The sequence below is a fragment of the Ranitomeya variabilis genome, chromosome 4 (assembly GCF_051348905.1).
Source record: "Ranitomeya variabilis isolate aRanVar5 chromosome 4, aRanVar5.hap1, whole genome shotgun sequence".
Classification (NCBI taxonomy): Eukaryota; Metazoa; Chordata; class Amphibia; order Anura; family Dendrobatidae; genus Ranitomeya; species Ranitomeya variabilis.
This window is the reverse complement of record NC_135235.1, coordinates 219701015-219725998: the sequence shown is the minus strand read 5'-3', so window position 1 is coordinate 219725998 and position 24984 is coordinate 219701015. Positions and strand designations below refer to the sequence as shown.

Below are 24984 nucleotides of genomic sequence, written 5' to 3'. Positions count from 1 at the left end.
GGACTAGAAGCGAGATAGATTGTGCTGAGTGAGAAACGAGATCAAGCGATAGGAGAATACCAGTAGGGGTCGTGCTGTAAGACCGGAGCAACATCCTACTGAGGCGCACTACCGGTGGCCGGAACGCCGAGGGAGTATTACAATAACCAGCTTCAAGCAATACTCTAAACAGCGGCAGGACAGTCAGTCTCAGGCGGGCTGTCTCACCTAAATCACCTATGAAGTCTTGGGAGGCAATTGCGGGAGAGGGGCGTCTCTAGGGTCCCGGAAGAACTCCAGGCCTATCCGACAAACGGGTGCCGTTCTAACTGTAACATCAGGAAGGGACGGAAGATTAGAAGAACATCATTTAATCGAGTTGTGAGGGAACTTAAGAAACAGACACAACGGTTGTGGGGTACTTTCCGTAAGCATAGCAGGGAAGGACTACAACACTTAGCGCTAAGAAGGAAGGCACCGATTTCCACCTGTGAAGTGAACTCTGGAGGTGCCATTGGACCGGCCGGACTTGCGTAGCCTGGTGAACCTTACTCTGGACTGAGGACTCAGAGATCTCCAGTAAAGAGGTAAAGAGACTGCAACTTGGTGTCCTCGTTATTGACCGCGACTTGCACCCCACAACTGCACCACCGACATCCACACCTAGCTTTCACTGTGCGCCCCACGGCAGGGTCACGGACCGGGGCCTAGCCGCCGTGACGACCCCAGAAGCAGAGAGTTCAGAGGCCCGGTACCGGGTACCCCTCGGCCCTGCGGCGGTGGGGGCGCTACAAAAACTTGGCGTCACGAACAGGATCTACTTAAGCCTGAAGAATCAGGTCATGTGTGCCTTGGAACTGTGACTTGTCGTGCTTTGACTGTGCTTTATTACAAAGACTGTGTTGCGCCATTTACCGCCAAAAATCCGCCGCCATTGCAGCGCTGGAGAGAGAAGGGGCGTGAAGTAGGCGTAGACAAGCTGGAGAGCGCGAATGGCAATGGCCGCCCAGTCTAAGTATTTCTGTGTCCTGAGGACGTGCCCGTCAACAGCCGAGGTCCGCCTCCTGATCCTGGTTGGAGGGTGGAGACCATGGGGACGGGGCTGCCCACGAAAGAGACCGCGGGAAGAAGACATTGGAGAAAAGGCAAAAATGGCGACACCAGGAGCACCACGCGGGGCTGACCCGGTCCGGCCTGAGGCTGCGCAACATGACATAGCCCCAGAAACGCCAACGCTGCGGGGTCTGACCCTCGCAGGGTCACCGATGAGCCGACCCCCTTTGCCGCTATCTGAGGAATATGTGGCTGCAGCCGAGGCCCGACAGCTAGCCCGCAGGCTGGAGGCTGATGCCCGCGTGCTCACTCGGCTAGGCCAGCCCACGGAGATCCGTTTATCCCCAGTATCCCCTGCTCCTTCCCACCTGGCCGCGGCTGAAGGTACGCTACAGACGCCGGGCCTGAAGATCATGCCGGATGCCGAACATCTACGGCGTCTGATGGCAGCATGGCGGAGCCGGCCCCAGCCTGCAGAGCAGGTTGATTTAATTAGCACCCCGGAGATCCCGCCATCACACTGGGGTGTAGTGGTGGCCTTTAACCCTCAGTATGGACGCGGGGTTATCCAAGAAATCGGGGAGCCGCTACAAATCCACGTGGATCGGGAGGAGGTGGAGCCCTGCAGCGGAAGATTTCCCCGCGACCTGGAGCCAGGTGATGCGGTGACTTACACCAGATGGAGGAGGGCTGCGGGAGAGTCTGGCTGGATGGCGCGAGGTGTGCAACGATGCATTGCCCTCCAGGCTGCTGCCGGAACACCGGAAGAAGATGATCCCAAGGGGAAAGCAGCAGAGCCCGGCCCCGCGGAATCTCGAGGAGCCCGTCCTCGCCGTGCTCCGGAGGAACGTGTACACCTACCCGTGAGAAGGGCGTCCCGGCGAGGGATTTTATCACTGCTGGGACCGGAACCGCTTCCTGGTGCACCAGTGCGATCCGTTGGCCTGGTGATGCCAGACCGGAGACCACCACAGTAAGATTCTACTGTACTTTATTACTGTAAAATAGTTACTGTTTTATTGCCTTTTATGATTACTGCTAAAACCCGTTCAGGGTAAACTTTTAAGGGGATCCTTCTATGGACCTGGGATCCCTATTGTTTTTGGTTATTTTTCTATTTTTCTATGTTATTCAAAAACTGCTGAAATCATGAACAGTGCATGATCCGAACTTCTTGTAAATAGTTTTGCACCTTATTAAAGGCGCTCCCTACTGGTTTTACTTAAAGACTCTTTGCGAAGATACCGCACTGGAACCTTTGCTGAGTATGGACTGGTAGTCTGAGAAGACATACTACCTCAGAAAGACTTGATCCCCTCTTAAAGGGGATGCCAAAAGTGTACTTATAAGTGATACTGTTTTGGAACAGTAATGTGATGACAACGCCTAAAAAGAAAATGATGATGCTCATCTGTTGAAGTTATTTGTATTGAATTAGTTGACTGTAAAGTAAAGAAATGTTGATAATGTTCCTTGGAAGGAAGAACGAGAGACAGAAGGAAAATGTAGTGGGGCCCCTAGGGGTAGACAGAGTGTCCTGCATAGTCGGTAGTAAGAAGAGTAAAAGGTGGAAGTTTAATATTTAATAATGTTGATAAGAAATGGGGGGGGGGATAGAAGGTAAACCCTGAGTCTTCCATAGAAAGTTTGTTATAGAGAAAGAAGTAATAATGTGTTACAGAGGACAGAAAGAGAACCCGTAGTGGGTTAGGAAGTGAGTCCTCATGGGAGTCATGTAGAGATGGCTCGGTGCTCTGAAACTGAAAGTATGTTATGACCTATACTGTGTATAGAAGTTGAAAAGGCAGTAGGTCCTGGCTGAACGGGACGGTCCTGTATAGAAAGGAGAGGCAGTAGGTCTGGCGCCGATAGGACAGGCGGTCCTGCAGATTAAAGAAGGAGTATGTAAAAGTTGACTTACCTTATAATGTGATTATAGGAAGGTCTTTGGCGGACTTAGAGTGTGCGTCCTCTAAAGACAATGTTAATGTATTATCCAAATGTTTGCACTAGTAGAATGCCCGGTTGGGTAACAGGAGTTATTTATAGCCTGTAATTTATAATGTTAACTATGTTTGTAACGTTCAAGTGTCCTCACCTCCCATAAAGGGAAGCCTGTTCAAGTATACTTATTGTTATTTGCACTCAACAAAATTGTATGTCTTTTTGCTAACTTGTATTGTTGTTTTTCTTCCCAGTCCCGGAGTACTGTGTTTAACCAGGGGGGAGTGCAGCGCCCCAGAGTCCTGGTTGTTGCAGTACTGTGGCTCCGCCACTATGGGGAGCTATGGTGCGTCCGATGGCACTGAAGGAGTTCATCTGATCAGGTATCACAGACACCAATACATTTCACAGCTGGGCCTCCGGGGGGAGCTAAGGGTTCTATTCATTAGGCCACTCCCCACCATAGTGGGTAAACTGGGGGTCAGGCAGGAAGTTAGAGGAGAAAGCTGACTGGATTGGACGAAGCAACACCTAGTGGCAGAGGGTGTTGTGGAGGAAGAGACAGTAGGGTCTCTGTCAGGGGTGGGATCCTGACAGAGGCTTGGCATTGAAAAGAAAGTAACAGGTCCGTGCCAGCTCCGGGAAGCGGCGGGACCCAAGAAAGGACTAGAAGCGAGATAGATTGTGCTGAGTGAGAAACGAGATCAAGCGATAGGAGAATACCAGTAGGGGTCGTGCTGTAAGACCGGAGCAACATCCTACTGAGGCGCACTACCGGTGGCCGGAACGCCGAGGGAGTATTACAATAACCAGCTTCAAGCAATACTCTAAACAGCGGCAGGACAGTCAGTCTCAGGCGGGCTGTCTCACCTAAATCACCTATGAAGTCTTGGGAGGCAATTGCGGGAGAGGGGCGTCTCTAGTGTCCCGGAAGAACTCCAGGCCTATCCGACAAACGGGTGCCATTCTAACTGTAACATCAGGAAGGGACGGAAGATTAGAAGAACATCATTTAATCGAGTTGTGAGGGAACTTAAGAAACAGACACAACGGTTGTGGGGTACTTTCCGTAAGCATAGCAGGGAAGGACTACAACACTTAGCGCTAAGAAGGAAGGCACCGATTTCCACCTGTGAAGTGAACTCTGGAGGTGCCATTGGACCGGCCGGACTTGCGTAGCCTGGTGAACCTTACTCTGGACTGAGGACTCAGAGATCTCCAGTAAAGAGGTAAAGAGACTGCAACTTGGTGTCCTCGTTATTGACCGCGACTTGCACCCCACAACTGCACCACCAACATCCACACCTAGCTTTCACTGTGCGCCCCACGGCAGGGTCACGGACCGGGGCCTAGCCGCCGTGACGACCCCAGAAGCAGAGAGTTCAGAGGCCCGGTACCGGGTACCCCTCGGCCCTGCGGCGGTGGGGGCGCTACAAAAACTTGGCGTCACGAACAGGATCTACTTAAGCCTGAAGAATCAGGTCATGTGTGCCTTGGAACTGTGACTTGTCGTGCTTTGACTGTGCTTTATTACAAAGACTGTGTTGCGCCATTTACCGCCAAAAATCCGCCGCCATTGCAGCGCTGGAGAGAGAAGGGGCGTGAAGTAGGCGTAGACAAGCTGGAGAGCGCGAATGGCAATGGCCGCCCAGTCTAAGTATTTCTGTGTCCTGAGGACGTGCCCGTCAACAGCCGAGGTCCGCCTCCTGATCCTGGTTGGAGGGTGGAGACCATGGGGACGGGGCCGCCCACGAAAGAGACCGCGGGAAGAAGACATTGGAGAAAAGGCAAAAATGGCGACACCAGGAGCACCACGCGGGGCTGACCCGGTCCGGCCTGAGGCTGCGCAACATGACATAGCCCCAGAAACGCCAACGCTGCGGGGTCTGACCCTCGCAGGGTCACCGATGAGCCGACCCCCTTTGCCGCTATCTGAGGAATATGTGGCTGCAGCCGAGGCCCGACAGCTAGCCCGCAGGCTGGAGGCTGATGCCCGCGTGCTCACTCGGCTAGGCCAGCCCACGGAGATCCGTTTATCCCCAGTATCCCCTGCTCCTTCCCACCTGGCCGCGGCTGAAGGTACGCTACAGACGCCGGGCCTGAAGATCATGCCGGACGCCGAACATCTACGGCGTCTGATGGCAGCATGGCGGAGCCGGCCCCAGCCTGCAGAGCAGGTTGATTTAATTAGCACCCCGGAGATCCCGCCATCACACTGGGGTGTAGTGGTGGCCTTTAACCCTCAGTATGGACGCGGGGTTATCCAAGAAATCGGGGAGCCGCTACAAATCCACGTGGATCGGGAGGAGGTGGAGCCCTGCAGCGGAAGATTTCCCCGCGACCTGGAGCCAGGTGATGCGGTGACTTACACCAGATGGAGGAGGGCTGCGGGAGAGTCTGGCTGGATGGCGCGAGGTGTGCAACGATGCATTGCCCTCCAGGCTGCTGCCGGAACACCGGAAGAAGATGATCCCAAGGGGAAAGCAGCAGAGCCCGGCCCCGCGGAATCTCGAGGAGCCCGTCCTCGCCGTGCTCCGGAGGAACGTGTGCACCTACCCGTGAGAAGGGCGTCCCGGCGAGGGATTTTATCACTGCTGGGACCGGAACCGCTTCCTGGTGCACCAGTGCGATCCGTTGGCCTGGTGATGCCAGACCGGAGACCACCACAGTAAGATTCTACTGTACTTTATTACTGTAAAATAGTTACTGTTTTATTGCCTTTTATGATTACTGCTAAAACCCGTTCAGGGTAAACTTTTAAGGGGATCCTTCTATGGACCTGGGATCCCTATTGTTTTTGGTTATTTTTCTATTTTTCAATGTTATTCAAAAACTGCTGAAATCATGAACAGTGCATGATCCGAACTTCTTGTAAATAGTTTTGCACCTTATTAAAGGCGCTCCCTACTGGTTTTACTTAAAGACTCTTTGCGAAGATACCGCACTGGAACCTTTGCTGAGTATGGACTGGTAGTCTGAGAAGACGTACTACCTCAGAAAGACTTGATCCCCTCTTAAAGGGGATGCCAAAAGTGTACTTATAAGTGATACTGTTTTGGAACAGTAATGTGATGACAACGCCTAAAAAGAAAATGATGATGCTCATCTGTTGAAGTTATTTGTATTGAATTAGTTGACTGTAAAGTAAAGAAATGTTGATAATGTTCCTTGGAAGGAAGAACGAGAGACAGAAGGAAAATGCAGTGGGGCCCCTAGGGGTAGACAGAGTGTCCTGCATAGTCGGTAGTAAGAAGAGTAAAAGGTGGAAGTTTAATATTTAATAATGTTGATAAGAAATGGGGGGGGGGATAGAAGGTAAACCCTGAGTCTTCCATAGAAAGTTTGTTATAGAGAAAGAAGTAATAATGTGTTACAGAGGACAGAAAGAGAACCCGTAGTGGGTTAGGAAGTGAGTCCTCATGGGAGTCATGTAGAGATGGCTTGGTGCTCTGAAACTGAAAGTATATTATGACCTATACTGTGTATAGAAGTTGAAAAGGCAGTAGGTCCTGGCTGAACGGGACGGTCCTGTATAGAAAGGAGAGGCAGTAGGTCTGGCGCCGATAGGACAGGCGGTCCTGCAGATTAAAGAAGGAGTATGTAAAAGTTGACTTACCTTATAATGTGATTATAGGAAGGTCTTTGGCGGACTTAGAGTGTGTGTCCTCTAAAGACAATGTTAATGTATTATCCAAATGTTTGCACTAGTAGAATGCCCGGTTGGGTAACAGGAGTTATTTATAGCCTGTAATTTATAATGTTAACTATGTTTGTAACGTTCAAGTGTCCTCACCTCCCATAAAGGGAAGCCTGTTCAAGTATACTTATTGTTATTTGCACTCAACAAAATTGTATGTCTTTTTGCTAACTTGTATTGTTGTTTTTCTTCCCAGTCCCGGAGTACTGTGTTTAACCAGGGGGGAGTGCAGCGCCCCAGAGTCCTGGTCGTTGCAGTACTGTGGCTCCGCCACTATGGGGAGCTATGGTGCGTCCGATGGCACTGAAGGAGTTCATCTGATCAGGTATCACAGACACCAATACATTTCACAGCTGGGCCTCCGGGGGGAGCTAAGGGTTCTATTCATTAGGCCACTCCCCACCATAGTGGGTAAACTGGGGGTCAGGCAGGAAGTTAGAGGAGAAAGCTGACTGGATTGGACGAAGCAACACCTAGTGGCAGAGGGTGTTGTGGAGGAAGAGACAGTAGGGTCTCTGTCAGGGGTGGGATCCTGACAGAGGCTTGGCATTGAAAAGAAAGTAACAGGTCCGTGCCAGCTCCGGGAAGCGGCGGGACCCAAGAAAGGACTAGAAGCGAGATAGATTGTGCTGAGTGAGAAACGAGATCAAGCGATAGGAGAATACCAGTAGGGGACGTGCTGTAAGACCGGAGCAACATCCTACTGAGGCGCACTACCGGTGGCCGGAACGCCGAGGGAGTATTACAATAACCAGCTTCAAGCAATACTCTAAACAGCGGCAGGACAGTCAGTCTCAGGCGGGCTGTCTCACCTAAATCACCTATGAAGTCTTGGGAGGCAATTGCGGGAGAGGGGCGTCTCTAGGGTCCCGGAAGAACTCCAGGCCTATCCGACAAACGGGTGCCGTTCTAACTGTAACATCAGGAAGGGACGGAAGATTAGAAGAACATCATTTAATCGAGTTGTGAGGGAACTTAAGAAACAGACACAACGGTTGTGGGGTACTTTCCGTAAGCATAGCAGGGAAGGACTACAACACTTAGCGCTAAGAAGGAAGGCACCGATTTCCACCTGTGAAGTGAACTCTGGAGGTGCCATTGGACCGGCCGGACTTGCGTAGCCTGGTGAACCTTACTCTGGACTGAGGACTCAGAGATCTCCAGTAAAGAGGTAAAGAGACTGCAACTTGGTGTCCTCGTTATTGACCGCGACTTGCACCCCACAACTGCACCACCGACATCCACACCTATTTTTCACTGTGCGCCCCACGGCAGGGTCACGGACCGGGGCCTAGCCGCCGTGACGACCCCAGAAGCAGAGAGTTCAGAGGCCCGGTACCGGGTACCCCTCGGCCCTGCGGCGGTGGGGGCGCTACAATACTGCCCCCTGTGTACAAGAATATAACTACTACAATACTGCTCCTATGTACAAGAATATAACTACTATAAAACTGCCCCTGTGTACAAGAGTATAACTACTATAATACTTCTCCTATGTACAAGAATATAACTACTATAATACTGCCCCCTGTGTACAAGAATATAACTACTATAATACTGCTCTTATGTACAAGAATATAACTACTATAATACTGCCCCATATGTACAAGAATATAACTACTATAATACTGCCCCTATGTACAAGAATGTTACTACAATAATACTGACCCCCATGTAGAAGAATTTAACTACTATAATACTGCCCCTATGTGCAAGACTATAACTACTATAATACTGCCCCTAATGCAACAAAATATCTACTACAATACTTCTCCTATGTAAAAGAATATAACTACTATAATACTGCCCCTATGTACCAAAATATAACTACTATAATACTGCTCCTATGTACAGTATAGGAATATAACTACTATAATACTGCCCCTATGTACAAGTATATAACTACTATAATACTGCCCCTATATACAAGAAAATAACTAATATAATACTGCCCCATATGTACAAGAATATAACTACTATAATACTTCTCCTTTATATAAGACTATAACTACTATAATACTGCTCCTATGTACAAGAATATAACTACTATAATACTGCCCCTATGTACAAGAATATAACTACTATAATACTGCCCCCTATGTACAAGAATATAACTACTATAATACTGCACCTATGTACAAGAATATAACTACTATAATACTGCTCCTATGTACAAGAATATAACCACTATAATACTGCTCCTATATACAAGAATATAACTACTATAATACTGCTCCTATGTACAATAATATAACTACTATAATACTGCTCCTATGTACAAGAATATAACTACTATAATGCTGCTCCCTATGTACAAGAATATAACTACTATAATGCTGAAGCAAAAAAAGAAGAGAAGCCAGCACTGCTGAAGTCAAAACGCAATATCTAAAGTGCACATGCACATAATAAATTCTGACTGTATTCCAATTTGAGATATTTGGCAAATAATTGATCAATTCTTTGAGCTACCCCGCCACTTCACGGCAATCTCATAATGGGGCAGTCCTAACTCTACGTTTTTTATTTACATTGTGCCATTACGGCCTCCTAAATGTATAGAGTGAGAAAAAAAAAAAAAAAAAAGGACAGACCACATTACATAACATTACATGACAAACTGTACCTGGAGCATTGACAGAATCACTCCCTTAGTGCCAGGAAGGCGAGCGCGGATAGACGCCGATCAGGTCCTGTGCGGACATATCAGATCTGGCCTCCACACTGCCAAACCAACACCAAAGTTAAAGGATGAAACTGGCTGAGGCTCTATACATTTAGGAGGCCGTAATGGCACAATGTAAATAAAAAACGTAGAGTTAGGACTGCCCCATTATGAGATTGCCGTGAAGTGGCGGGGTAGCTCAAAGAATTGATCAATTATTTGATAAATATCTCATATTTGAAATACAGTCAGAATTTATTATGTGCATGTGCACTTTAGATATTGCGTTTTGACCTTCAGCAGTGCTGGCTTCTCCCCTCTTTTTGCTACTATAATGCTGCTCCTATGTACAAGAATATAACTACTATAATACTGCTCCTATGTACAAGAATATAACTACTATAATACTGCTCCTATGTACAAGAATATAACTACTATAATACTGCCCCTATGTACAAGAATATAACTACTATAATACTGCTATATACAAGAATATAACTACTATAATACTGCCCCTATGTACAAGAATATAACTACTATAATACTGCTCCTATATACAAGAATATAACTACTATAATACTGCCCCTATGTACAAGAATATAACTACTATAATACTGCCCCTATGTACAAGAATATAACTACTATAATACTGCTCCTATGTACAAGAATATAACTACTATAATGCTGCTCCCTATGTACAAGAATATAACTACTATAATGCTGTTCCTATGTACAAGAATATAACTACTATAATACTGCTCCTATGTACAAGAATATAACTACTATAATACTGCTCCTATGTACAAGAATATAACTACTATAATACTGCTCATATGTACAAGAACATAACTACTATAATACTGCTCCTATATACAAGAATATAACTACTATAATACTGCCCCTATGTACAAGAATATAACTACTATAATACTGCCCCTATGTACAAGAATATAACTACTATAATGCTGCTCATATGTACAAGAATATAACTACTATAATACTGCTCCTATGTACAAGAATATAACTACTATAATGGTGCTCCCTATGTACTGTACAAGAATATAACTACTATACTATTTGCAAAGCTTTTTCATGAGAGGAGTGGGAAGTTACCGTGGTCTACCTCTAGGTGTCACTGTGTTGTACAATATGGAAACAAGTTGCAATTATTTTCCACTAGGTGTCACTGTATTCCAGACCCTTTATATTATCCAGGATAAAAGAATTGTCGTTATGGTAGGAAGCTTTCATGATTTTCCTACCTGCGTCCTTTACCTTTTCATTAAATGGAAGCTAATTCATTGCTCAGTGGAAAAGTTTCCAGCCTTCTCCCATGTGTGATGTCACACACAGGCCAAGTGGGTGGCGAAACTCTGGAAGGCTAACAGCTGAACTTTCCATGATGAGATTAACCTGTGGGTTAAAGGAACTGAAACACAAGAATTTGGCAGGGTGGTTTCGTAAGCACCTATGTGTTATGATGCAGCAAGTTATGACTTTGGTAATTTTTACCATTGGGTCAGCTGACTAACATTGCCTATTATTTTCAAAAATACCATCCTATAGTAAATACCGTGTGCAAGTGGAGGAGTAAATTCTTTAATATTCGACATTTCTAATATTTAAGATATTTAAAGTGTTTCCATTGCTTTAATTTTTTTTCATATATTAATCGTACACATTAAAATATGAAACTTTGTCATATATCTTATCAGAGAAATCTTCATTTATTCTTAATGCACAGGTGAAATCTGTCTTTCCTGAATACCATTTCTACCCATGAATTAAAAGTGAAAGTACAGTTCAGGAGGAGAAAGAAGCAGATTTCTCTAATAAGATATATTACAGTGTTACTTATTTTCACATGTGCTGTTGATTTATGAAATAAAAAAAATAATAAATTTCACTGTTTAAATTTATAAGAAGCACCTGAACTTTATTTTATGCCAGTGATTTCCAAGGCCGATAGTCTTCAGCTTAGGGTTGGGTTTTAGCATGTTGCAACCTTGCACCAAGGACATCGCTGATACTCATCACATACAAGTAATGATGTTTTTACAGTACAGTTCTAATACAGGGGCGTAGCGACCAAGGTTGCAAAGGTCGCGACTGGGTCCATGCGGGTGAGCACAATATTCAACTGGATGTGCGTCCTTGGAAGCACATTCAGCTGAAGTGTATTGAGGCGCAGAGTCCCGTCAGGTCCGTGAGTGGCAATACTTGCTGCCAGCCAATCAGAGGCCAGCATCCAGTGACTGTGGGAACAAGGCAGTTGTATCAAGCGTTGCCATCACTTGCCAGCATCTGAACAGAATGCTGTACAGCGGGGGAGCGAAGGGAAGGTGAGTATAATGGTTTATTTTTTCTATGTATTAAAGAGCAGCAGCAGAAAGGGGGACATATACCAGGATGAGGGATATATATACCAGGATGGGCCCAGGATAAGGGACATATACTAGGAAGGGGGTTATATACCAGGATGGGCCCAGATTAGGGGACATATACCAGGATGGGGGATATATATATACCAGGATGGGCCCAGGATAAGGGACATATACCAGGATGGGGGATATATATACCAGGATGGGCCCAAGATAAGGGACATATACCAGGATGAGGGATATATATACCAGGATGAGCCCAGGATAAGGTACATATACCAGGATGGGGATATATGTACCAGGATGGGTCCAGGATAAGGGACATATACCAGGATGGGGGACATATATACCAGGATGAAGGATATATACCAGGATGGGTCCCAGAATAAGGAACATATACCAGGATGGGAGATATATATGCACCAGGATGGGGCGGGGTGGGGGGGCGGTCCAAATCCATCAGACCCTAGTTATAAGACTCTTCTTATACATGCATCTTTTTCTGCTGGGAGCCAGCACAAATCTGGTTCAGGCCTCGGTTTTGGATCCCAATTCAGCCCACCAATAACTGCTGATGGCCACTGGTTACAATGCATCTGGATGAGACGCGGCTGACAGAACAATTATATTAGCCGAGCCACGTATGAATAGTGCACAATGCCCAGAGGCTGCTGAGTTGTGGAAAGCTCTCAGGATTTCTAAGCCTGCATTACCCTGTGAACATTTGAACTACAGAAATGTAACACCCTGCTGAAAATTACAATAAATGACTGATCTGTTCTTCACTATGAGTTTTGCGGTATCACCGTCATAGCGAGCAACAATGGACCTAGAGGCAGAATTATTCTACCGAATGTGCTAAATTGTACCACTGTAAAATGAAGTGCGGGTCTGAGATCAAAACTGAGAATAAAAAAGGAAAATTGGATATAATTTGTCACAAAACCTCAAAAATGGCCTGGGCAAAATTGTTGGCACCCCAACTTAATATTTGCTTTCACACCCTTTGGAATAAATAGCTGCAATCACTTCCTATAACCATCCACAAGCTTCTTGCACCTCTCAACTGGAATTTTTGACCACTCTTCTTTTGTAAACTGCTCCAGGTCTCTCATATGTGAAGGGGTCTTCAACCAACAGCAATTTTACGATATCTCCACGGGTGATCAATGGGATTTAGATCCGGACTCGCTGCTGGCACTTCAGAACTATCCAGTGCTTTGTTTCCATCTATTTCTGAGGGTTTCTTGAAGCATATATGGGGTAATTGTCCTGCTGGAAGACCCATGACCTAGGACCAGTATTGAGCGAGGCAATGCCCGCCTGTGTGACGGCTGTGTAACAGCTGTAACACATGCAGCAGCGGGGACTCAAGCATATTACATGATCATGCCTGAGCTTCTGGGTTAACACCAGAGCATACGATATCGCAGTGTCTGACACGCTACTGCGATCAGGGACCCCGCTGAGAATCGTACGTCGTAGCAGATCGTTTGAAACTTTCTTTCGTCGTCAAGTGTCCCGCTGTGGCGGCATGACTGCATCGTGTGACAAAGGTTGTATACGATGTGCGCACAGTAACCAATGGCTTCTACATCGCAAATACGTCATGAAATTATCGCTCCAGCGCCGTGTATTGCAACATGTGACCGCAGTATACGACGCTGGAGCGATAATCAAGCGATGCTGCAACGTCACAGATCGTGCCGTCGTAGCGACCAAAGTGCCACTGTGTGACAGTACCCTTACTCATCACTATCTAGGATGCATACTCAGCTTTCTGACACTGGGCACTAGATTGTGACCCAGAATGCTTTGGTGATCTTCAGATTTCATGATGCCTTGCACACAGTCAAGGTTCCCAGTGCCAGAGGCAGCAATACAACCCAAAACATTTTTGATCCTACACCATATTTGACTGTAGGTATTGTGTTCTTTGTAAGCTTCATTTAGTTTTGAGTAAACAGAATGACATACTTAACCAAAAAGGTCTATCTTAGTCTCATCTGTCCACAAGATGCTTTCTCAGAAGGATTTTGGCTTACTCATGTAAATTTTGGCAAACTGAAGTTTAGTTTTTTATATCTCTGTATCAGCAGTGGGGTCCTTCTGAGTTTCCTGCCGTAGAGTTTCATTTTATTCACATGTAGACAGATAGTTCAGGCTGACATTGATGCACCCTGAGCCTGCAGAACAGCTTGAATTTTTTTGGAATGTGTTTGGGGCTGCTTATCCACCATCTGGACTATCCTTCATTGCAACCTTTCATCAATTTTTCTTTGCCATCCACGTCCATGGACTACAATGCCATGAGTTGTAAACTTACTTATTATGTTGCGCCCCATGTTCAAAGGAACATCAAGATCTCTGGAGATGGACATGTAACCTTGAGATTGTTTATATTGTTAAACAATTTTGGTTTTGGTGTGATTTTCATATTGCCCACCCCTGTTACTTGCCACAGGTGAATTTGAAAAAGCATCACATGCTTGAAACCAAGTCGTTTAACTACAATTTTGTAACGGTGCCATCAATATTGTCCAGACCCTTTTTCGGGGGTTTGCATGAAATTATATCCAATTTGCTTTTATTTTCTGTCTTTTTTTGTGTTGTCCCAAAACACTCAAAGAAAAGAAAATGCATATGACAAAACATGTGTAATTGCAAACATTTTCTGGGAGAAGCTATGCACATGTTTCTCAGGACTTTATCTGTGCTGCCTTGAGACGTTTGGAGACATGTGCCCGGGCACTCATCCTATAATTACAGGAGACGAATCGCTGCACAAAACATTTATTAATTGTTATTTGCTATTAGTAGAAAATGAAGCAATCAGATGGAGCCGGCCCCGAGTTGTGTGTGCTTAGTGCCGTATGTAACGAGAACCTACTCGTCATACTGCCTGCGTACATTTCATGTTATCATTGGAGGCTTGGTATTGTGCACTTATATTTGGGCTGTGGGTGTGACATGCATGGTTGGCATTGTCCCCTCCGTGTGCCAGAATGTGATGCCCTAGTTTATCTTATAGAAATAAACTTATAAAAACTTCATGATAATTTATACACAGCACATGATATACTTCTCTTTGTGGAGTGGACTGTTATGGGACTTTTTGAATTATGAGTATTTTTTTTTCACCGGACACATGATTTGCCTAAGTATTGTTGTCGCTTGGCCAGAGTTGCCGTGTAGTCCAAGCCTAATGCGAGGATGATATTTTACTTCATCTTTATTCTTTCTTTTAATCCAGAGGCAAAATGTCTAAGGGTCCAGCAGTTGGCATTGACCTGGGCACCACCTACTCTTGCGTAGGGGTCTTTCAGCATGGCAAAGTTGAGATTATTGCCAATGACCAAGGTAATCGTACCACACCCAGTTATGTGGCCTTTACTGACACCGAGAGACTCATTGGGGATGCAGCGAAGAATCAAGTGGCCATGAACCCAACAAACACGGTGTTTGGTGAGTACTTTGGCCTGGGAGATCCGGATCATTGTAACCTAAGATCTAGGAAACTCTATTTTGCCACTTGGTGTTATTATAGATGCCAAGCGCCTGATTGGCCGCCGTTTCGATGACCCCGTTGTACAGTCCGACATGAAGCATTGGCCATTTACAGTGATAAACGATGGTGGGAGACCCAAGATGCAGGTGGAGTACAAAGGGGAGACCAAGTCCTTCTATGCAGAGGAAGTATCCTCCATGGTCTTGACCAAAATGAAAGAAATCTCTGAAGCCTACCTTGGAAAGGTGGGATATCGGTATATGTGACCTATGGACTGGCTCGTATTAGAAATAGCAGTAGAGTTGGTCATCTAAAATAAAGTAGGTGGTGATGGGGGGTGGTCAAAATAGAGACAAAATACATGACAAATTAGAATGAAGATGTTTTTTGTCATTAAGACCCCAAACTGGAAAATTTATTCAGATTCCTAAAAGAATTCAGACATCAAATCAGATCTCTAAATCAATTTAGACCTCAGTTAATTGGACCCAAGTTGCTAAAATAAATCTGACCCTTAAAATTAGACCCCAGAGCAGACCCAAAAATCAGATATGTGTCTATATGTGCAGGGTATCAGTAATTATCAGGAAGAACAAGAGTCCACAAAACTGTGCTTACAGTGATGCTCCAGGAATTAGCATCAAAGTCCCTGTTGCGTCTGGCCCCTCCTGGCTTCTCCTTTGTTCCTTGTGGGAAAATCAACTCTTAAAGCTTAAACTTCCTTTACTATGGATCGTACGGTTGTCCCTCTCTGCCTTCTGTATGGGTTGCGTGTCTATGCGGTGGTCCCCCGTCTACAAACAAAGCAAAATGGCATGGGGCTGACTTGAAGGTTGGGTCAACCTTCTTTAGATATGGGTGAACAAGCTCTTGAAGTAGCACCAGAAGTGAGATTGATCTTGACTTTATTGATGGGCGCTCCTTGACTAACGAATATTCCCTACCTCCAATTTTAATTTTTTCTTTTTATCAGATCGCATTTGTAAATTGACACATTATCTTTTTTTCCTAGACAATCACAAATGCTGTGATTACAGTCCCTGCCTACTTCAATGATTCCCAGAGACAAGCCACCAAAGATGCCGGGACCATTTCGGGACTCAATGTCCTACGTATCATCAATGAGCCGACTGCTGCTGCCATTGCTTATGGCTTGGATAAAAAGGTAAGACTAACATGGACTTGCTAACTTCAGTTAAAATGCAGATTAGCCAATACTATTTATTCTATAATTTCTACCTGTAGGTTGGGGCTGAGAGGAATGTCCTCATTTTTGACCTTGGTGGTGGCACATTTGACGTTTCCATACTTACCATTGAAGATGGTATCTTTGAAGTTAAATCTACTGCTGGTGACACTCACTTGGGTGGGGAGGACTTTGACAATCGCATGGTTAACCACTTTGTTGGAGAATTCAAGCGTAAACACAAGAAAGATATCACGGAGAACAAGCGAGCCATCCGTCGCCTGCGTACGGCTTGTGAACGTGCTAAGCGCACCCTATCTTCCAGTACCCAGGCTAGTATTGAGATTGACTCCCTTTTTGAGGGCATTGACTTTTACACTTCCCTAACTCGTGCACGTTTTGAGGAGCTCAATGCGGACCTCTTCCGTGGCACTCTAGAGCCAGTGGAGAAATCTCTCAGGGATGCCAAGCTGGATAAGGCTCAGATCCATGATATTGTTCTGGTTGGAGGATCGACACGCATTCCAAAAATACAAAAGCTTCTGCAAGACTTCTTCAATGGAAGAGAACTGAACAAGAGCATTAACCCAGATGAGGCTGTGGCTTATGGAGCTGGTAAGAACATTATGTATTTTTCATCTTCCACCTGTAAATGCCATAATATATATAAGCAACACCACTTTTTATATTTTTTTATGATATGTTACCAAAAAAATCTAGAGAAAATTCTGGTAAAGTTTGTAAATGCCCAACTTATTGTGTAAAAATCTTTACATATCTTGTCTAACTGCCATGCGTTATAGGTGCTGACATGATGGCTCTCAAGGTATGTCTCACAACTAGGTGTGAGCCCTGTCTGTACACACTCACACCTTCCACACACATACCTCCCACACACATACCTCCTACACATGCACACTTAGCTGCATAAAGAAGAAGAGTACTATTTAGATCTTTAGGCAGAAAAAATCCTCCTATAATAAACAGTGGATCTTGTAGCTTTCTACCTTAAATTTCAAAGGTACTAGGTTCGTATCTCGAGAAAGACAATACTTTAAAAAGGTTATAATTAACTGTATATTAAGGCAGAGATCTGAACAAAGAAACCCCTCTATTAAGTCATAATTTACTAATAGGATGCTTGTTAATAAGATCTCTAAGCTGGACTATCAAATTTATTAGGAAAAGAACCTTCTCTGACTTTTAGTTGATTCAAACACTTTTTAAATATACCTCAAAAATCTTACTAATTTCCATAATTCTTGTAACTGAGATATGTAGACCATCTATGATTCTATGTTATTTGCCTTTATTTAGGATGACGCTGACTCTTGCGTCCATTGCTCTTTTCTTAGCTGTTCAGGCTGCAATCTTATCCGGAGACAAATCTGAGAACGTACAGGATCTTCTGTTACTGGATGTCACTCCCTTGTCTCTTGGCATTGAGACTGCCGGAGGGGTCATGACCGTTCTCATCAAACGTAACACCACTATACCCACCAAGCAAACTCAGACTTTTACTACTTACTCTGACAACCAGCCAGGTGTACTCATCCAGGTAATGAGTCCTGATATATCCTCACTACTGTACTGGAGGTATACAACTATTAAGATGATATTGTGCATTGCAACCATTTTTAAACTTCCTCTTGGTCTGATGACCACCACTTAGCAGGCAATATCTGTTTGCCCTGAGCACCACAAGATAGGGTCACGAGGTAATTGATAGAGAAAAGCCAGTGATATAATTCTTATACAGCCGATGAAATGAGTACTTTGTTATTAGGTATTTGAAGGAGAAAGAGCGATGACAAAGGACAATAATCTTCTTGGAAAGTTTGAGTTGACCGGAATTCCACCTGCTCCTCGTGGTGTTCCGCAAATCGAAGTGACCTTCGACATTGACGCCAATGGGATCATGAATGTGTCTGCTGTGGACAAGAGCACCGGCAAGGAAAATAAGATCACAATAACCAACGACAAGGGTGAGTGGTGAAAAGCGGAGCCAGATTATAAAAGGCATGTGACCTGGAGTCTCTGGCACCTTGAGGATCTAGGAGGTTCCTTCCATGGTTCTATCTGTCTATCTATCTATCTAATGAGTTTTTATCTAATTAATGACCCATTAAGTAGCATTATCAATCTAGTGACCAACAATGGTGCCAGAAGTTTAATAGAACCCTTACCTCTTGGGAAGAAGGGAATCCTCAGATGGCCATTCGACTTTTTGTTTTGAAATGTAGGGAGGTCTCTAGCTGGATGTTTTTTTCTGATTCCCATATCAGATGTTAGGGCACAAGTTTTTATGCACCATTTTCACATTTGTGGCTTCTATAGACAGTCATATGGAGTCTGATTTTCAATGGTGGGATAAGGACCTTCAACAAATATTTTTGCTCAGCTGAATAATATAGTCAACTAACTCTTTTTCTTTTTTCAATCTGCTTTGCTGAGGAATAAAAATATCTCCAGGGTGAAAATGTGATAGTGAGACATTAGGATTCTGTTTTACAACAGACAGTAAAACGAGATGGAGAGTAGTTTGCACTGACACCTAGAGGTAAATATGAAAACTGCAATATTCCACCTTCCCTGTTTAAATAGAGTTAAATATAAACATATCCAGCCTTTTGTCTATAGTGTCCTATGCCGTAGAGCTTGTATGGGAAAGTAAATCTTTTTTTATATACTAGTATATGGAAACCAAAGTTAATATTATGATCTTTATTAAAGGTCGTCTGAGCAAGGAGGAGATTGAACGTATGGTACAGGAAGCCGACAGATATAAATCTGAAGACGAAGCTCAGAGAGACAAGATCTCCGCCAAGAATTCACTTGAGTCCTTGGCCTTCAACATGAAGAGCACAGCTGAAGATGAGAAGCTGAAAGACAAAATTAGCCCAGAGGACAAACAGAAGATCCTAGACAAGTGCAATGAGGTCATCTCCTGGTTGGACAAAAACCAAGTAAGCACTCCTCCATGTAGTGTGAATCTAAGTGCATGTTTCTTAGGGCAGTGCCAAGGGAAAACCTCAAGACGAACCATTTAATCCAACACTGAACTTTAATATCTTCACATCTTAAAAAGTTTTAAAATTCTTTATGTAATTTATTATTTATTATGTTATTTACTTGTTTTGTCAGATTCTTATCTCCACACTTCAATCAGAAGATATAATATCATATAACAGAAGGATGTTCTTGGGAAAGCCAAAATGAAACTCACAAAGATGGGGGGAATAAAATCAGTTATCAGTTTTTAGGAAATTAGGTGCAATCAAGGACTTTGCCTATCTGTGAACTGGTCTTTGGGGAAGACTAGGGAAGTTTCAGTAGACCAGTCACCGGTTTCAGTATGTCACGCACAGTGTAGGAAGACTAAGTGCAACACGAAGGGATAAGGGAAAGGGAACCCAACACTAGGGAAGGGAAGACCCCTAGGCAGATCTAAAGTCACCCTGTCTGCCCTATCGTCACTATATAGGTTCTGCACCTATCGCCGAGTAGGATACCTAACCCTTGCCTGACCCTAGCGATAAGCCCTGCACAGGGGAGGACCAGTCACTGGTTTCAGTATGATATTCAAAAAAGCAGGCAGCGACGTTTCGGCTCAACTGAGCCTTTCTCAAGGCTTGAGAAAGGCTCAGTTGAGCCGAAACGTCGCTGAGACATGTGGGTTCATTAAAGTCCTACATATTTTTCTGAAAATGGAGTGCTGCCTGCTTTTTTGAATATTGACTGGAGACGACCGGTGGACGGGTGGTCTATGGGCATTGCACCTGAAGCTAAGTATAGGAGTTGTGCTGTTCCAATTTTTTGAGTATTATGGTTTCAGTATGACACGCACAGTGTAGGAAGACTAAGTGCAACACAAAGGGATAAGGGAACCCAACACTAGGGAAGGGAGAAGAGGAGACCCCTAGGCAGATCTAACATCACCCTGTCTGCCCTATCGTCCCTATGTAGGTTCTGCACCTATCACCGAGTAGGATACCTAACCCCTGCCTGACCCTAGCGATAAGTCCTGCATGGGGAGGACAGGATAGGCACTATTCAATCCTCACTACCAGTAAAGATAGATGGGATACCCAAACAAGGGGAACACTTAGCTTGAGTAGACTCAGAGACAAACAAAGATGTCCTCCAAACACCAGAGAGGAAGACAGCTGACTGCTATAGCTCCAAGCCTCAACAGGGAAATGGAAATTAGAAATATCGCCCGCAACTCCCAGCAGCAAGCTGGGAGTTATAAACACCGCGGTCCAGGTGTGTCAACTAGAGCAGAGGGAGGTTCCACTGGGTCCTAAAGTCAAAAGGACTAGGAAGGAGTCTCCAAAGCCAACTGCTGAGGCCTTCTGCGGCTAGATGCAGTGCAACTGTCTACAGCCTCTGACACACCCGTGACACAGTAGCCGATACTGTTAAAGTGGTATTCCCACTACAGTAATTTCTGGCACACCTACAGGATATACCATAAATTTTTCAAAGACGCCGGTCCCACCTCTGAGATCAGCACCTGTATCAATGGGAACACCCCGAACATTGTCCCTTCTAATGACATGACACCCTTTCCATTTGTTCTCGGCAAGGATACGGCCACCTCACATGCTGATCACAAGTTTGTAGGATTTCCTGTAAATTTGTTATACTAATACCCCTTTTACGTAATGTATTACAAGTCAGCAAGGCAGGGGTGGGACTCATAGTGAACATTCACAAATCACCTATTTTTTATGGAGGAAGGATAAAATTAAAGATAACTGAAAGCTCTACTTATATCTGGGAATGAGGTGGAGCTTTGTCGACTGGCTCAGAGGAGGCTTCGGTTAGGCTACGTTCACATTTGCGGTCAGCGCCGCAGCGTCGGGCGCCGCAGCGGCGCCGCATGCGTCATGCGCCCCTATATTTAACATGGGGGCGCATGGACATGCGTTGTGCTGCGTTTTGCGCCGCATGGCCGCAAGCGTTGGACGCAAGAAACGCATCAAGTTGCATTTTTTTTACGTCCAACTTTCGGCCAAAAAGGACGCATGCGGCGCAAAACGCAGCGTTTTAGCGTGCGTTTTGCCGCGTTTTTGTTTGCGTTGTGCGCTGCGGCGCTGACGCTGCGGCGCACAACGCAAATGTGAACGTAGCCTTATTCTTATTTGGACCATTTCTACACCCCGATGTAAATGGACCTTGCTCTTTAAATCTTGATTTAAAGGGAATCTGTCAGTTTATTCATGCTGCCCAAACCACGAGCAGCATGAATTAGGTGGCGCGATTGAAGCCAAGTACATTTTTTATCTGAATCTCTCAGGTGTTTCAAAGAGAACATAGTTAAAGGGAATTGGTCATCAGTTTTTTGCTTCCCTATCTGAAAGCAGTATGACATTGGGGGCAAAGACCCTAATTCCAGTGATGTATCACTTACTTTCCTGGGTGCAACAGTTTTGATAAAATCACTGTTTTATCTGCTGCAGATCTATTAGTTCTCTGAATGCTGAGCTCTGTATAATCCCGCCCACACCACTGATTGGCTGCTTTTCTGCATATGTACGTTGTTCACAGAAAGAAGCCAATCCGTGGTGGAGGCGTGACTGGACCACCTGGCAGCAGGTTTTACTGGTCCGCTACTGATAATCTCCTGCTGATAAAGTCATTTTATAAAAACTACAGCAAGCAGTCAAATATGTGACATATTACTGCAATCAGTTTCTCTGTCTCTATATTATGCTGATCTCAGAACTGTTAACAAAAACCTGTTGACAGATTCACTTTAATAGATCCTGTGCGTATGGGCTGAGATGAGACTAGTCCGGATCCACCTCTTGACAGCTTTTCCCAGCACTGCTCCTGGTGAATGACAGGTATCTTCCATGTGTGTACTTAGGGAAAGACCTATCAATCACTTGCCATGGTGCTGTAAGAGCTAGCTAGGAGAGGTACCATACTAGTTTAATTGCTGCCTATGGTCCTCAGCCAGATTGTTAAACTATGTTTTAGCTGCAACACCGGAGCATTTCAGAATAAAACATACATGACTGACATCGTGCAGCCAGGCACTGAATCATGCTGCCCGTGGTTTGGAAGCTTGCGTTTTGCCAATACTTCTTCAGGGATTTTCATGACTCTTGTATCTTACTCATCAATTTTTCCTTGTCGTTATGTGATTCTACTAGATGGCTGAAAAAGAAGAATATGAACATCAACAGAAGGAGCTGCAGAACCTCTGTAACCCAATAATCACTAAATTATACCAAGGAGCCGGGGGAGCAGGAATGCCCGGAGGGATGCCAGGCGGCTTTCCTGGAGCCGGAGGCAGTGCAGCAGGTGGATCTTCAGGACCCACCATTGAAGAAGTCGATTAAGAACCTCAACCCAACACTATGTAAAGCAGGTTTCATGGCACAGTCCCAAATCAACACACTTTATAGTCATCATAACTTAGATCCTGCTTTATCTTATAGCCGAGGAGACTGTTATATCTGTATTAGGTACCTGATGTTTGTACTTTCTGCACCCTACTCTGTTCTGCCCAGTACCTTTCAGTATGTTTAAGATTTGTGATCCAGAACCTTGTTATTATTGTCTGATGATACAAATGTCTTCCATAATTTGCACTTTGGAGGTTGCAATATACCATCAACGAGTAGCAGCCGTGACAAGCATCATATCGATACTCAATCCTGTAGGACTTATCATACACATGTTCTTGGAAGGTTCCAAATCTACTTTGCCAAAGATACAAGTAAAAAAAATCCTCAAAGATGCAGCTGAAGTGGTCATACAGACTAAGGTAAACCAAAACGAGAACCTTCATCTGCTTCACCTTGCATTTTTTGGAATGTTATTCCGATATTTTGGAATGGTCTCCAATATAAAGTAATTTTCAAAGCTTTTCTTTCGCCGAATAGAATTCGAAGACTATTATTTACTATTTTTGTAAATGAGGAAGAAAATTAATCAGTTACATCTTGGAGACCTCCTAATCGTGGTGATTCCATTAATTCAGCACCAAGGTCTTTGAAACTTAGAGGTCTCCTAGAGGTTCTTATGTTCTGCCAAGACGTTTGATTTCTGGGCCTTCATGGGTCATGATAGGTAGCTGTTCCACCATATCAAGATGATGTGATGTCATGGATAGAAGAGGAATTACGAGAAGAGCCATCAGCCACTTTGTGCCAAAAAGAATAAAAAAAATTAGAGAGACAAGTCTTCCAAGATTTCCAGTCAATCAATGTATTTCCGCAACACAAATTCTGCTCTCATATGTGGATTTCCCACCAGTTTTTATTAAAAAAGTACTGAGGCCAAGATGAAAATTTAGAGTTTTGACGGTGGCTAAAGTCAACTCTCTGCATGGTGAAGAATTTGTTCAAGATAGAGGACCACATTGGAGAACACAAGTCTTTGAGTGAAGTACTTCATTGGGGTCCAGATCTTTTGCCAATGATATTTTCATGGTCAATTTCGATGTACTTGCCCCCACCTTCATTGGTCCATATTTCCACTTTTACCTAAATACATATGGTAGATTTTGTCCCCAACAATATTTTTCGCAATTGAGTGTCATTAAAAATTTCTCAACATTTGCCTTCTGAGTTATCTGACAAACCTTAGTGCGCTCATTCTGACAGGGACTTTAAAATCCTGTATGGGCAATTAATTTTCCCGTGGGGCCACATGAGAGACTAAGACAGTTGTGGAGGCCAAACCAATAGGCTGAAATTAATTTTGCTCAATATTAATATAATTATAATTATGTTTTATTAATATTAATTTTAGCACTTAATATTGAGCAGAATTAAGTATGCCGACATTACCCTATGTACCATTTGAACCTGCACACAGCCCCTTTTATATAACGTATGAGCACATTCACAGCCTTTATGTACTGTAAGAGTCCCCACACAGCCCCCTATATCATAAGACCCCCTATAGTCCCCACATAGCCTCCCCATGTCCAGCATGAGACCTCATAGCCTCCCCATGTCCAATGTGAGACCCTCGTAGCCTCCCTATGTCCAGCATGAGACCCCCATAGCCTCCCCATGTCCAATGTGAGACCCTCATAGCCACTCCATTTCCAGCATGAGACCACCATAATTTCCCCATGTCCAACGTGAGACCTCCATAGCCTCCCCATGTCTAGCATGAGACCCCGATAACCTCCTCATGTCCAGAATGAGACTTCCCATAGCCTCCCATTGTCCAGCATGAGACCCCTAGAGCCTCCCCATGTCCAGCCAAACATCCAATAAACACAAAAATACCCACCACATACTCACCTCGCTCCCGTTCTGCCTCTGTTTTCTCTGATGCGCTGACTCTCCATAGTGCACAACTGACCCGATAAAATAACGTCAGCTGTCTCACATGCTGATTGGTGGAAGAAGGGGCCGGCATCCCCTCCTCCACCAATGCATTCACCGCTGCCTGCATTCCAAGGATGCAGATAGCAGTGATAGTGGTCAGCGGCAGACAGGCTGGGAAGGACAAGGTTCGGTGCGTAGGCTACTGTTTTCAGCCCCTCGTCTGTCTTGGTCCACGGGCTGGATGGGAACAGCCAGAGGGCCGGATGTGGCC

The 24984-nt window shown here is 44.7% G+C and overlaps 1 protein-coding gene across 1 annotated transcript in view; it reads left to right on the top strand.

The window, feature by feature from the left end:
* The window catches only part of LOC143770411 (heat shock cognate 71 kDa protein-like), a 28954-nt gene extending 4967 nt beyond the window's left edge, over window positions 1-23987 (top strand). Inside the window, exons 2-9 of the mRNA XM_077260023.1 lie at window positions 14973-15184; window positions 15267-15472; window positions 16240-16392; window positions 16473-17028; window positions 17769-17971; window positions 18200-18398; window positions 19147-19379; window positions 22578-23987. Coding sequence (XP_077116138.1) covers window positions 14980-15184; window positions 15267-15472; window positions 16240-16392; window positions 16473-17028; window positions 17769-17971; window positions 18200-18398; window positions 19147-19379; window positions 22578-22766 — 1944 coding nt within the window. The 5' untranslated portion in view covers window positions 14973-14979 and the 3' untranslated portion in view covers window positions 22767-23987. The remainder of the gene's footprint in view (window positions 1-14972; window positions 15185-15266; window positions 15473-16239; window positions 16393-16472; window positions 17029-17768; window positions 17972-18199; window positions 18399-19146; window positions 19380-22577) is intronic.
* Window positions 23988-24984: the final 997 nt, after the last annotated feature.